Source organism: Microtus ochrogaster, chromosome 2, assembly GCF_000317375.1.
Source record: "Microtus ochrogaster isolate Prairie Vole_2 chromosome 2, MicOch1.0, whole genome shotgun sequence".
NCBI classification, from domain to species: Eukaryota; Metazoa; Chordata; class Mammalia; order Rodentia; family Cricetidae; genus Microtus; species Microtus ochrogaster.
The window spans coordinates 26,951,519-26,964,557 of record NC_022010.1 but is presented as its reverse complement, the minus strand read 5'-3'; the positions used below and the strand labels follow the sequence as shown (position 1 = coordinate 26,964,557).

General features: G+C 46.1%; 1 protein-coding gene across 3 annotated transcripts in view; it reads left to right on the top strand.

The window, feature by feature from the left end:
- Positions 1 to 13,039, top strand: part of Caln1 (calneuron 1) — a 463,165-nt gene that overhangs the window by 236,770 nt on the left and 213,356 nt on the right. For all 3 annotated transcript variants that reach the window (XM_026787846.1, XM_026787849.1, XM_013350759.2), the window contains one exon: positions 28 to 171. In XM_026787846.1, the coding sequence (XP_026643647.1) occupies positions 28 to 171 (144 nt within the window). The remainder of the gene's footprint in view (positions 1 to 27; positions 172 to 13,039) is intronic.

The following is a 13,039-nucleotide window of genomic DNA, read 5'->3' as shown; positions in this document are numbered from 1 at the left end:
TGAACTTTCTCTGCTGTTTCCTTGCAGAAATCCGAGAAGCCTTTCGTGTTCTGGACAGAGATGGGAACGGCTTCATTTCCAAGCAGGAGCTGGGTATGGCCATGCGCTCTTTGGGGTACATGCCGAGTGAAGTGGAGCTGGCTATCATCATGCAGCGTCTGGACATGGACGGTGAGACCTGCTTAGTACTGCCAAGCTGCCCCTCCGCCTCCTTCCCTGGGTCTGGGATGTGTACAATCGCCCGCTCAAGTCCCTGCTCAGTTTACTTGTTAGGAATAGAAGCTTGAACTTGATCTGGGTTTGTGCAACAGGACCGTGTGAGCGGGACAGCTTTGGCACAATTACAGGGCTAGAGAGATAGAGCTGATTTGGTTGGTTAAAAAATTAGATTCTCCTTTCCGTTTCCTTATTTTTAAGGGTAGAGAGCTCAGTGGTTAAGAACATATGTTCTTCCATTAAGATTCTGTTTACAGTATCCATGTTGGATGGCTCACCACCATCTTTCAGCTTTGCTCCAAGAGGGTCTGACATCTCCTGCCTCTGTCAGAAGCTGCACTAATGTGCACACACACACACACACACACACACACACTCATAAATAATATAAATCTTACATTTCCATTTTCATGCATATGGTGTGCACACATGTGTATGTTTGCGTGCATGTGTCTATGAGCATATGTGTATGTACATGTGTGTTGGCTTCAGCATGATGTTCAGAATCATCTTTGATTGTTCTTCTGCCTTGTTCCCTGAGGCAGGATCTCTGAAGCAAACCCAGAGCTCCCAATATACCTAATCTAGCGAGTCACGTGCTGTGAGAATCCCATCCTTACCTTCTGAGTCCAGAGTGACAGGCCACAACACCCATGCGTGTTTTATGTGGGTCCCAAGGATTCCAATTCTGGTGTTCTTGCTTGGTGGCAAGCACTTAGCCGCTGACCCACCTCTGTGGCCCCTAACTCCCATTTTTAATCAGCTTATGTGTGTTTGCCTGTGTGTATACATGGGGTTTGCACGTGTGGGTATGTAAGCACATTTGAATATGTATATGTCTTTCATTAAGACTCAGGATTCATGATGGGTGACCATTCTCCATAGGACGCTCCTGTCTCCACTGCTCTGGTGCTGGGATTACAAAACTATGCTTCAATGTCTGTGGCTTTATTATTTTTTTTTCAAGGTTTCATTCTGGCAATCCATACTATCATTCTCATGCTTGCAAGGCAAGTACTTCATTGACCAAACTGCCTCCTGCTCCCCAAGCACCCATGGGAGCGTAGCTCTTACCACAACTATAGGCAACAAAGCTGGTGGGAGAGTCTCCTTTCTCCAGCAGTTGTTACTCCTTGTATATAAAGTCGGGGAGGTGCCTTGTAAATCTTGTTGAGCTTCAGGAACTTCATGAGACTTGCAAATTTTATTTACTTCCTGGGTCTCAAGAGCCTTGCTCCAGAAAGTGTTTCTGTGAGGAGGAAGCAACGACAGAAAGCACAGTAAGCCAGATTAAAAAGACAACTGTTCCAGCCAAGCCTGTTGGAACCGGTCTGTCATTCCAGCTCTTTGGAGGCTGAGGAAAGGTGATGGCAGAGTCACAGTTTGCTTTGTGGAATCGTAAGCTGTCCAGTTGTGGCGCTTTGAACGAGAAATGGTCCCCATAGGCTCACGTATTTGAACACTTGGTCTCCAGTAGGTGGCGCTGTTTGAGGCGGTTATAGAACCCTTAGGAGGTGGAGCCTTGCCGGAAGAAGTACATCACTGGGGACCTGCTTTGAAAGCTTGTAGCCTTGCCCCACTTCCTGTTCACTCTACTTCCCGTTTGTGGTTCAAGATATGGTCAGTCAACTTCCTGCTCCCATATAGGTCTGTCTGCTTCCATGTCTTGCCACCATGATGGGCTCCTATCTCTTTGAACCGTAAGCCCAAACAAACTCTTTCAAAGGTCACTCTTGTTCACAGTGTCTCATCATAGCAGATGACAAGTCACTAACCCACGCACCTGCCTTCACGTTTCTGCTTTGAGCTCCCTCCCCGACTTTCCTCCGTGGGGGACCGTGACCTCATAGTGTGAGATGAAACAAGCAGTTTCCTCCCCTAACCTGCTTTTGATCAGAGTGGGTTGTTTCTGTTTTGAATCACAGCGACATGAAGGGAACCAGAACAATCCGGTAGGGGACTACTTGTGCAGTCTGTACATGGGGTTTTGTTTGCCTTTCTCCTGTCCCCTGCATGACGTGTTAGGAGGACAGCGACAATGGAGACCCATATGGTGAATGAGGTGCAGCTGTGGATGCCGCTTGTCATCTCTCGGGTTCGGCACGGATCTGCCGGATCAGGGCCACGCATTGTCTAAACAGTCTCTGATGGATGATGACTCACTGGGTCTCCGCAGGCCTGATACGATGACACTGTCTCTTGTAGCCACAGTTCTGAAATTGCCGGGGCTAAAAGCCTCCAGCAAAACCTCTCTTCCATTTGCTCCCATCCTCTTCTCAGAGGGGCATTGAGGGACAGTTTCCTACTGAATGCTTTTTATTTTATTTTAATTTTTGTTTTCCTCTGGAGATGGGGCCTTGCAAGGTTGTATCCCCACTGGCCTCAAGTTCAGGATAATCCCTTATGCCTCAGCCTCTGGAATCATGGGATTACAGATGACACACCCCAATGAGCCTGCCTTAGTAAAATGTTAATGGGTATCGCTGTTTATAAATCTAAGAAGGTGCTGCTGTCTTTTTTGTTTGTTTGTTTTTGTTTTTTTTTTTTTAGAAGTCCTGGGTCTAGAGAAATGGCTCAGAGGTTAAGAATGCTTGCTGCTCTTGCTGAGGACCTGGGTTTGATTCCCAGCACCCACATTGGGCAGCCCATCACCACCTGTAACTCATGTGCATGTGTCTCCATACAGACACAAACACATGCACATGATTAAATCTTTAAAAAAATTACACTGGAAGGGGTCTTTTTGTTGGCAAACTCTTGCTATGAGTCCGAGCTAATCTTGACCTCAGGGCCATTCTGCTGCTTCACCCTTTTAAGGGCTAGGATTATAGAGGTGCACCAACATACTCTGCCTTGCTAAACACTTCTACCAATACCTCTGTTTATGAAATTAAGATGGTTTTATTGGCTTTTAATTGTTTTTGAAATTTTGCTTTGAGATAAGATCTTCGCCCTAGTATTGTGGAAATCGCTATTTGGAAAGTTTTGTGTGTGTGTGTGTGTGTGTTTGTGTGTGTGTGTGTGTGTGTGATGGCCTCTGACCTGTCCCCCTCCTCCCTCGTGTCCTTTTTTTTTTCTCCCCCACAGTTCCATCAGTGCTGCTGCGGGATTGTTGGCCTATAATGTTGGCTAGGTCTTGTTCAAGTAACTACATTAATTATTTTTTTGCTGGGCGATGGTGGCGCACGCCTTTAATCCCAGCACTCGGGAGGCAGAGGCAGGTGGATCTCTGTGAGTTCGAGACCAGCCTGGTCTACAGAGCTAGTTCCAGGACTGGCTCCAAAGCCACAGAGAAACCCTGTCTCGAAAAAAAAAACCAAAAAATTATTTTTTTAAGGCACAGGTTTTCTTAAAGATTCATTTTTTTTTTTTGCTGAACAATGTGCTGCTAATTATATGAAAATAATGACTAACTGTGAAAAGAGTAAAGTTTAAAAAAATGCCCAGTCGGAGGGGGAAATGCGCGTCTTTCGGCACTTTATTACTAAGGCTGGGGCAGGAAGTTTTTGGGCTGCCAAGTTTGGGAGATGGATGGATTGACTGGACTCTTAATGAGGCCCTTTGAGCCAATCTGCTTTTAAGAAATTAGACTGTATTTTTATATCCTTCCTTCCTGACTTTTGGACCCGAGTATCCACCAAAGCAATTTGGTCCCAGGTTGACTCTAATTAAGTTCCTCTTCGAGGTGGAGCATGTGCAATGGCCGATATTTTTTATGGGGGTGATGCCAAAAGTTATATAAAAAAATAAGTAAAATAGAAAGGGCTGGGGAGATAGTGGTGTCGTTAAGTGCACGTGCCTAAACTATAGGACATTTGTATTTGCAGGATAAACACTAATGGGGCCTGCTTTGTTAAGTGCTCATAGTTTAGTTGAGAATTGTAACTTTAAAGGAGCTGGGATGAGAGATGGGGAAGGAAAAGTGATGATCGGGTAAGCATGAGGTACTCGGGTTCAATCCCAAGAACCCATTTAAAAACCCAACAACCTGATGACAGTGATGCTCAACTTTAATCCCCGTGCTGGGGACACAGAGACAGGTGGGTCCCGGGGCTCACTGGCCTGTCAGCCTAGCCTAAGTGGATGAGATCCTGTTTCAGAAAAAAAAAAGGGAATATAAGATGGATGGTATTTAAGCAGCAGTAGCTGAGGTTGTCCTCTGGAGGGACACACACACACACACACACACACACACACACACACACACACGAAGACAAAAGTGAGTGTCTGGGTTTTGTAGTGTAAGATGACCACATCTCTCCGGCTCTAGACCCTGGCATCCGAGACAGCGGGAAATGTGGACATGATTAAGAGCAAATCTGCACACCCCCAGACACCATCTCTTTCTGGGGTACCTCCTGATTTGCCCGACAGTGAGGTCATGCCTTGAGCAGGAGGCCTCGCTGGAGCTGACTGAGCTAAGTCTGTGCATGCCAGATCCGCACATCTGGTTCCCATCTGGGGCTCCCAGGCAGCATGGTGCCTTGCTGGCTCCTGCCGGAACAGTAGCCTCTTTGGATGGGGAAACTTGTTGGATGTCTTCCACATAGGCTCAGCCAGACAGTCCCAGAGGGTGGAATGGAAGACTGGTAGGAAGGTCTGGAATTCCTCTCCTGGTCTGTAGCCAGCTGGCTGTCAGTCCTGAGACTGACCTGTGTGTGTCTGTGCGCATGTGTACATGCGTGCACGTGTCGTGAATGTTCTAAACTATTATTCATAATTAAAAACCCAAGGCTTCTGTTCATTGCCCAGGGCTTTCTTTGACCTTTTACTGGAAAACGTTCTTTCTTGGACCTTGGACTCAACCCCTCGTTTTCACCTTGTGATGGATTATTTTGATTGTTGAGTTGATTGCATTTTTTTGAAAAAAATGCCTAGGGATATATGGGGAGTGAAGTGCTTGCTTCAGAAGCATGAGGACATTGGTCTGACCCTCAGAAGCCGCATTAAAAAGCCGGGCATGGTAGCATGCACTTGTAGTAGGAATACTGTGGAGGCAGAGACAGGGGGATTCCTAGAGTCCCCTGGCCAACTATCATAGTCAGATTGGTTAAGTTTTGGTAAAAGGGAGAGACTCTGCCTCAAAACAGACAGACAGAGGGACAGATGATAATACACACACACACACACACACACACACACACACACACACACACACCTCCCCCAACAACAAAAAGTCACTGTGGATGGCTTCCTGCAGAACAGCACTGGAGATTATCCTCCGGCCACCACCCAAATGTATACCCATATGCACCTGCATGCCTGTGTGTATCTTCACACACATGTATACACATATACACTTACACAAAGGAATGCCTAGTACATTAATGAGACACATGTTCATATGTATCTACAGTGGTACTTCCAGGGAGACTTAGCTGATGGGGAGATAATCCTCTGGCCACCCCGACTCTGAATGTGGAATGTGGGTGGCATTGTCCCCTGGACTGGGGACCAAAACTGAATAAAAAGAGGCAGAAAGGATAAAATCAGCTGAACCTAAGCCTTCATCTCTCTCCTTGCTTTCCGATCCAGCTAGATGCGAGCAGACTTCCGCTCCTCCTACCCTGCCTTCCCAGCCATGATGGACTGTCTGCCCTCAAACTGCGAGCTAAAACAAGTCTTTCTCAAGGTGGTGTTGTCACGTGTCTGGTTACAGCAGTGTAAATAGTGACATAACCCTGATGACCCATCCTTGAAGAACTGACAGACCAGTCCCGTTGAAAACTACCTCAGCTTGCCACCCTAGCTACTCAGGGGCGGGGGGCAGGGACACCACATGTTCAAGATCAGCCTGAGCAACTGTAGCAAAAGGAAGTGAAGAGGGCTAAAGTTGAAGGTAATTGTTAGAGAGCTTGCTTAGTATACATAAGGTGCTAGGTTCAGTCACCAGTGAAACACACACACACAGAGAGAGACATAGAGAGAGGGGGGAGAGAGGGAGAGAGGAAGAGGAATGGGGGGGAGAGCTAAATTATTTCATGGTGGTGTGTGGAGAATGCTGATTTGGAGTCCCTGTGGCTCTGCAGGGTCCTCATTCACTTCTCTCATGTCTCCGTCCTCATAGCTGCTGCTACAGCTCCTGCAGGTTCTTCTGGGGCATAAGGTCATGGTATTTTCGAGACTTAAGGGATACTTTCGACCACTTTCTACATTCCTAGTGTTTTCAACAAGACAAGTTGGTCACGTGGAGGGAAGTTTTCTGGAATAGCAGATCCAGCAGCCCATGGCCTTTCCCTCACTTGCTCACATTTTCAGTGTGACACTCTCTCTTCCAAATGGCCCTTCCTTCTCCTGTGGTTAGAGAACAAAGATTTGCTTTACAAAGGAGAATTTGGGGTGTAGGCTGTGTGTGTGTGTGTGTGTGTGTGTGCATGTGTGTCATCTATGCACGTGCATCTGTGAGTTCCTGTGTCCGTGTGCATGCATGTGGATGCCAGCGCAGGATGGCTTAAGACATAGTTGTCACCAAACTGGGAACTCACTGTCTCAGTGAGGCCGGTCAGCCAGTGAGCTCTTGGGATCCAACTGTCTCCATCTCCCAATGCTGGGGTTAAAGTCACACGCTCCTATGCCTTACTTTTTCTGTGGGCTATGGGGATTCAAACTCGGGTCCCGGTGCTTGCACACCAATCCCACTTTTCCACTGAGCCGTCTCTCCAGCTCTAAGTCTGCTCTTTGAGTCCAGCACAGAATTTGTCTTCCTCCTCCCTGACTTATATCCCGTCCCTTTAAATTCTAATTCTGTGCCATTCCCACAACACGATAGGAGTTGGAGAATTTATTCTGTCTCTTGATATGTTCGGAGGCTTTGTTTATTTATGTGTACTCTTGTTTTAGGTTCACCACTGCCTGAGTGGCAAATTTCCTTTAGTTCTGTTCAATTTAAAGTCATTTATCCGATATCCATCATACGTGAACTTGCTTACTTTTGTGGTGGGCAAATTCATTCTGGGGTCAATTTTGAGGCAAACCGCTGAGATCATGAGAAACAGAACCATGACTGGGTCACGAGAAAAAGGAGCTGTGAATTGACAGAACCCCCTGGGAGTTCCTGTTAGAGCTGTCAATTTCATGCCCCTGAAAGACGGGAATCTCAGCAGAGGAACAGCCTCCATCAGACTGGCCTCAGGTCTTGGGCCTGTCTGTGAGACATTGTCGTAATTACTAATTGGTGTAAGAAATCCCAGCCTACTATGGCACTGTCCTTGGGTGGGTGGGCCTGGCTGCACAAGGAAGGTAGCTGAGCAAGCCAGTAAGCAGCACTCCTCCATGGTCTCTGCTTCGGGTCCTGCCTCCAGGTTCCTGCCTTGAGTTTCTACCTTGACTTCCCTCCATGGATGTCTATTACCTGGAAGATGGCATCAACATACCACCCACCAAGTTAGTTTTGATCAGTATTTCATCACAGCAACACAGAAGCAAACGAGGACAGTTGCTTATTCGTTAAAAGTATTCACTACTCCCATGTGTGGTGGCATATACTGGTAATTACGTCACTAGGGATGCCGAAGCAGGTAGATTGTGGTAATTCTGTCACTTAGGATGCTGAGGCAGGGAGACTGTGGAGAGTCTGAATCCAACCTAAAGGTAGCACGCATGTGCATACAGATGTGCACATATACATGAATAGTTTCATAGTCTTTTTAAAATATTTATTTATTTTTAAGGACTTTTTACTTTTTTTTTTTTTTGCTTTGTTTTTAGACAGGGTCTCATTATGCAGCCCTGGTTGGCCTGGAACTTGCTATGTAGACCAGACAGGCCTTGAATTCACAGAGACTGGCCTACTTCTGCCTCCTGAGTGCTGAGATTAAAGACATGTGCCACCACATATGGCTTAAAGATTTATTTTTAATGGTGTGGATGTGAGTTTATTCACGTGCCTGCGAGTCCAGTGCCCATGGAGGCCAGAAGAAGGTTCCAATACCTGGGAGCCAGAGTTACAGGTAGTTGTAGGCCACCCCATATTGGCACCGGAAACTGAAATAAGGTCCTTTGCAACTGCAATATATTACCTTAAGCACTAAGCCATTTCTTCAGTCCCTGAACACTTCATTATTTCAGATCAGTGCATGGATATTTTGTTTACTAATGTCTGTTTCAAATGATCTCCAGAAACATATGGTTTTTCTGAAGTTTTCTTACTGCTGAACCCAATCAAATACCTGAGAAGAAGCAACTTAGAAGGAAAATAATTTATTTTAGTTCACAGTTTTGTTTGTTTGTTGGTGGAAGAGGTATGGATGATTACATTGGTGGATGGGCACAGACTGTTACATTTTCACAGATTAAGAACAGAGATGGCACAGGACGTTGGGTTGCAGGCTACAAAACTTATAGCTCATCCCCACTTCTTTCTGGGGTGCTCCATTTTTTAAAGGTCACAAGCTTTCCCAAACAGCACCATTAACTGGGGACCAAGCAGTCAAAACATGAGCCTATGGGGCACAATTCATATTGAGACTGTAACAACTAGTAGGAAAATGGAGTACCAAAGCTGATGATAGTGGCTGGCTTAGTCCTGATGAGGGAGAAGATCTTAGGCCTTCTTAGCATGTGTAATGGTAATGGATGCTCTTGATCTTCATACTCCCATAGTCTTAAGCAATTCTTTCCTTGCTACCACGTCCAGAAAGTTCTGCTGTCTCAGTCTTCTCTTTTCTTTCTGTGATGGTTAGCTTTATTTTAGTTTATGTATTTTAATGCTTAGCTTTTAGCCTTTGGGCATTTCACACATGTATACAATTAAATATGATCATACCTCCCCCCTTTTATCCCCCAAAGCTCACCTAGATTTTCTCCCAAGTCCACTTCATGTCTTCACCTAGTCCAGTTCGTGCTGCAGGTGTGTGCATGGGTGTGGCGTCAGCCACTGGAGCGTGGGTATTTTGAGGGGTAGCTACACCCTCAAAAAAGAATGAGTCTCCTCCCCCAGCACGTGTTATCTGATAGTAGTAGCTCCTTAGTAAAGGGTGTGGCTTTGAGAGCTCCTCCCCTTTCCTGGATTTTTTTTTTTTTTTTTTTGGCCTGCGACAGGGTCTCACTATGTATCTCTGGCTGTCTTGGAACTTACTTCAGGGACCAGGCTGGCCTCAAACTCAAAGAGATCTGCCTGTCTCTGCTCCAAGTGTGCATGACTATGCCCAGCCCTTTCTTAGAATTTTTTAATGGTTTTGACCTTGTATCGTGATCACAGCTGTGGTGAGCTCATGAGTGGAATAGTATACCATGTCCACACCATGTCTAGAAGACGGCATTTCAGGACCCTCCTCCCATCCTCTGGCTTTTACCTTCTTTCTGCCTTCTCTTCCGTGATGTTCCCCGAGCCATTGCGATAGGTTAATGAAGATGCCCCACTTGGGGCTGAGCTCTTATGGTCACATTTTCTCAGCCTGCTACCTCAATCTTAATGACAGCTGGTCATGCTGAGTGTAAGCAGAACTGTGTAACTCCTTTCCAGCTACTCAAGTCAATAGAATTCCTGGGATATGTACCTCTTTAGTGAGAAACTTTGTATAATGTTATTCTCTGTCATCCTTGCTTTAACACCTTGGAATCCACAAGGACACCCATCCTGGAAGTTTAGACTGATGTGTATCATCACCGCCTTACAACTTTGTGTCCTTCCTGGGAATGTGCCCTCCTGGGATGTGGTGATTCTAGTCCAGCCATGAATTTAGAGACTGTCGAACTTGTTTGTAGGCAGTAGAAATAGTCTCCCCCTTACAAAGCAATCTCATAAGCTGATGGTGCCAGAGCTTCTTCCTGGTGCTCAATCCAGCAAAGCCATCTGACAGAGCATTGCAGAGACTAGGGGGCTTGATTATACAGATCTGTTTAGAAATTCCCACTTCAAGTGTCAGGTCCCATTGGGTCCCATTTAGTAACTTGAGTTTTATATGAGTCTGTAACTCTGTGAGCCAAGTTTTATAATATCACAGACTATTCAATTAAATCTGGAATGTGTATTAGTTACTTGTCTTAGCTCTCTGACAAAATAGAAGTAAGGGAGGGGGGTTTGCTTTGACTCACAGTTTCAGAGGGTTCCACCCGCCATGGTGGTGAATGCTTGGTAGGATTTCTAAGCAGTGGGGACATAAGGTTGCCATTCTTCACAGGGTGGCAGACCAAGAGGCAGAGAAAATGGTCCAGAACCAGGGATGTGTGCAGCTTTGTGAATTACAAGCCCATCTTCCTTCGCAGTTTCCTCCCTCCTTCCTTCCTTCATTTCTCCTTCCTCCTTCTCCCTGACCCCCTCTGCTCTGTCCTTGTTGCTTATTTCCTCCCTCCCTCTTCCCCTTCCTCCGTCCTTTCACTGCTGGGAGTTTAACCAGGTTCTTGCCCCTTCCCGTGATAGGCAAGGCTCTCCTACCCAGCTGTACTCTCAGCCCCTTTTCAGTATCCTTACTTAGAGAGCCAGGGCACCCTTCTTAGCCTTTCTCTGGGATGCTGGGCTTTGATTTTTAGTCATTTACAGCTTTTGTCTGGCCATGGACATCCATGTTCACTTAATGGGGAATCAAGGGAAGGGGAATCACATACTGTTAGTCTTTTTCAGGACAGCTTGGGAGTCTCTCAGGCCTTGCTTAAGCCCTAAACAATGAGCAGAGAAAAATATGGGCTCCTTGCTTGTTATACACACATTGCATTTTTTCCCCCGAGGGACCCAGAGCATTTGTGTCGTGTTCCTTTTGGTTTTGTTTATTAGAACAGATGCAGAGAAATCCACTTTATGTATATATCACAAAAAAAAAGAAAGATTGACAGCCCTCCTCCCCGTGAGCTCTGAAAACAAACACTCAACCAATGTTTTACCAAACACATACTTTTCTAATGCCCCGCCCTTCAGCCCTCCAAGTCTCAGAAAGAGCAAAGCAGCTAGAACAACTGTCAAATGATGAATAAATTCTTTGCTCATTTGCATACATATTCATTAGCTGGCGTTGCTGTGGCAACTGTACCTTGCAGAGCCGGAGAGTTGGGGTTCAGCACAACATCATTTTGGAAAGTGTCTAGAAGCTTTGCACTACTCCACCAGAGCTTGTCAAGTCAGGGGTATTTCAGGGGGCAGGCACCTTGAATTTCCCAAACGTCTGTGGCAATTACTAGGTACTGATGAGTTAGGGAACGTCTTTCACCGGATGACAGCCCACACAGTGGTGGTGGCTTTGCTCCCCTGCCTGTCTGTCCCTATAGCAAGATGGCCAGATGCAAAAACAGGTGGCACAGACTCTTCCTCTTCTTTGGAACATTCCCTGTGGGAGGGGGGAGAGACAGCATGGAACCTAGGAAACTCATGAAGAGGCACCCATAAAACCAGGGAACTTGTCGACAAGTCTCAGGGATTTAATGAAGCAGACTAAGTGTAGAGAGTTACGGGGTTGACAGGGTCTCTCCTGTAGCTTATAGAACCAGCAGAGAATTGCTTGGAGAGGTTTTTTTTTTTTTTTTTTTTTTTGATGTGTGTGGAGTTGCCTGCAAGTTGTCCAGGGAGCTCCAGGGATGCTAATATTCTCGTGGGCTCACCTAGCAAGACTTGGGTGGAATTGCTTCGTTAGTCTGTCCTTGGTGCACTAGTTTGGATAAATAGGTGCCTCTGTAGCTCCTCATGAAAAGTTACACAGCAGCAGACGGCAGTGTCTCCGTGTTGTTTATCTCCGCAGACACGTTTCTTTCTGCGTGAGATGTGCAGATGAATAAATGCACGCCATCCCTACAGACTTCATCCAGATGGTATTGGGGGACACAGTTTAAAGAGAGAGGGGGGACAGGAGAACACGGAGCTAGATTTTCAAGTGTGACTGTCTGTCTTAGTTTCTCTTCTTGTTGCTGTGATAAAACACCCTAACAAAAGTGACTTTGGGGAGAAAGGGCCTATTTTGCTTCACAGTTCCAGGTCCCAGTCCATGATCACAGATAAGTAACATCAGGATCTGAAAGGAGCTGGTCACATTATGTCTACAGTCAGCACACACACACACACACACACACACACACACACACACACACACACACACACACCTGCTAGTGAAAAGGGGACAGAGAATGGGAAGAAATCTATATAACTGCAGAGCTCTGACTTGGGATTATATAGCAGATTTGTAAATTAATCCCTTGTGGTCCTTTGGCCTTAAATGAGAGGTTTTGGGTACCACAAAACCAACCAAACAAACAAACAAAACAAAAAACCCTAGGTTCTGCTTCATAGAATCTTAGTGTGCTGAAGGAACTCTCACCCCTTGTGTTACTTTTCCAGTAACCATGACAAAATGCCTGACAGAAACCCCTGAAAGGAGGGCAGATTTACTTTTATCTCTGTTTTGGAGTGAACCATGGCTACTTGGTCCATGGTTACTTGGCTCCGTATTTCTAGGTCTGTTGTGAGGCACAGCATTATGGGAGAATATGACAGGAGCTGTGGCAGACAGACAGCAAAGGACACGACACGAAGGTGTCCTGCATAACACACTCCCAAGGACTCCCCCCTAGTGACTGGTGCCCTCTGTCAAGTCTCCACCTCCCAAGGACTCACCCCCAGTGATGCATGCCCTCTGTCAAGCCTCCATCTCCTGAAGAGCACTTATCAGTCAGTTTCTCTTTGGTTGCTGTAGAAATTACCCTAAGAAAAAGAAACTGAGAGAAATGGCTTATTGCATCTTGCTGTTCCCAGTGATAGTCCATCACTGTGGGGGAAGTTAAGGCAAGCATTCACAACCACGGTCCGCTGTCAAGAGCAGAGAACAGAAGCTTCTCAGTCTCAGGAGGTCCCATTTATTCAATGAGGCCCTTAATGTCTGTGCTGCTGGGGTTGTACCTAGGA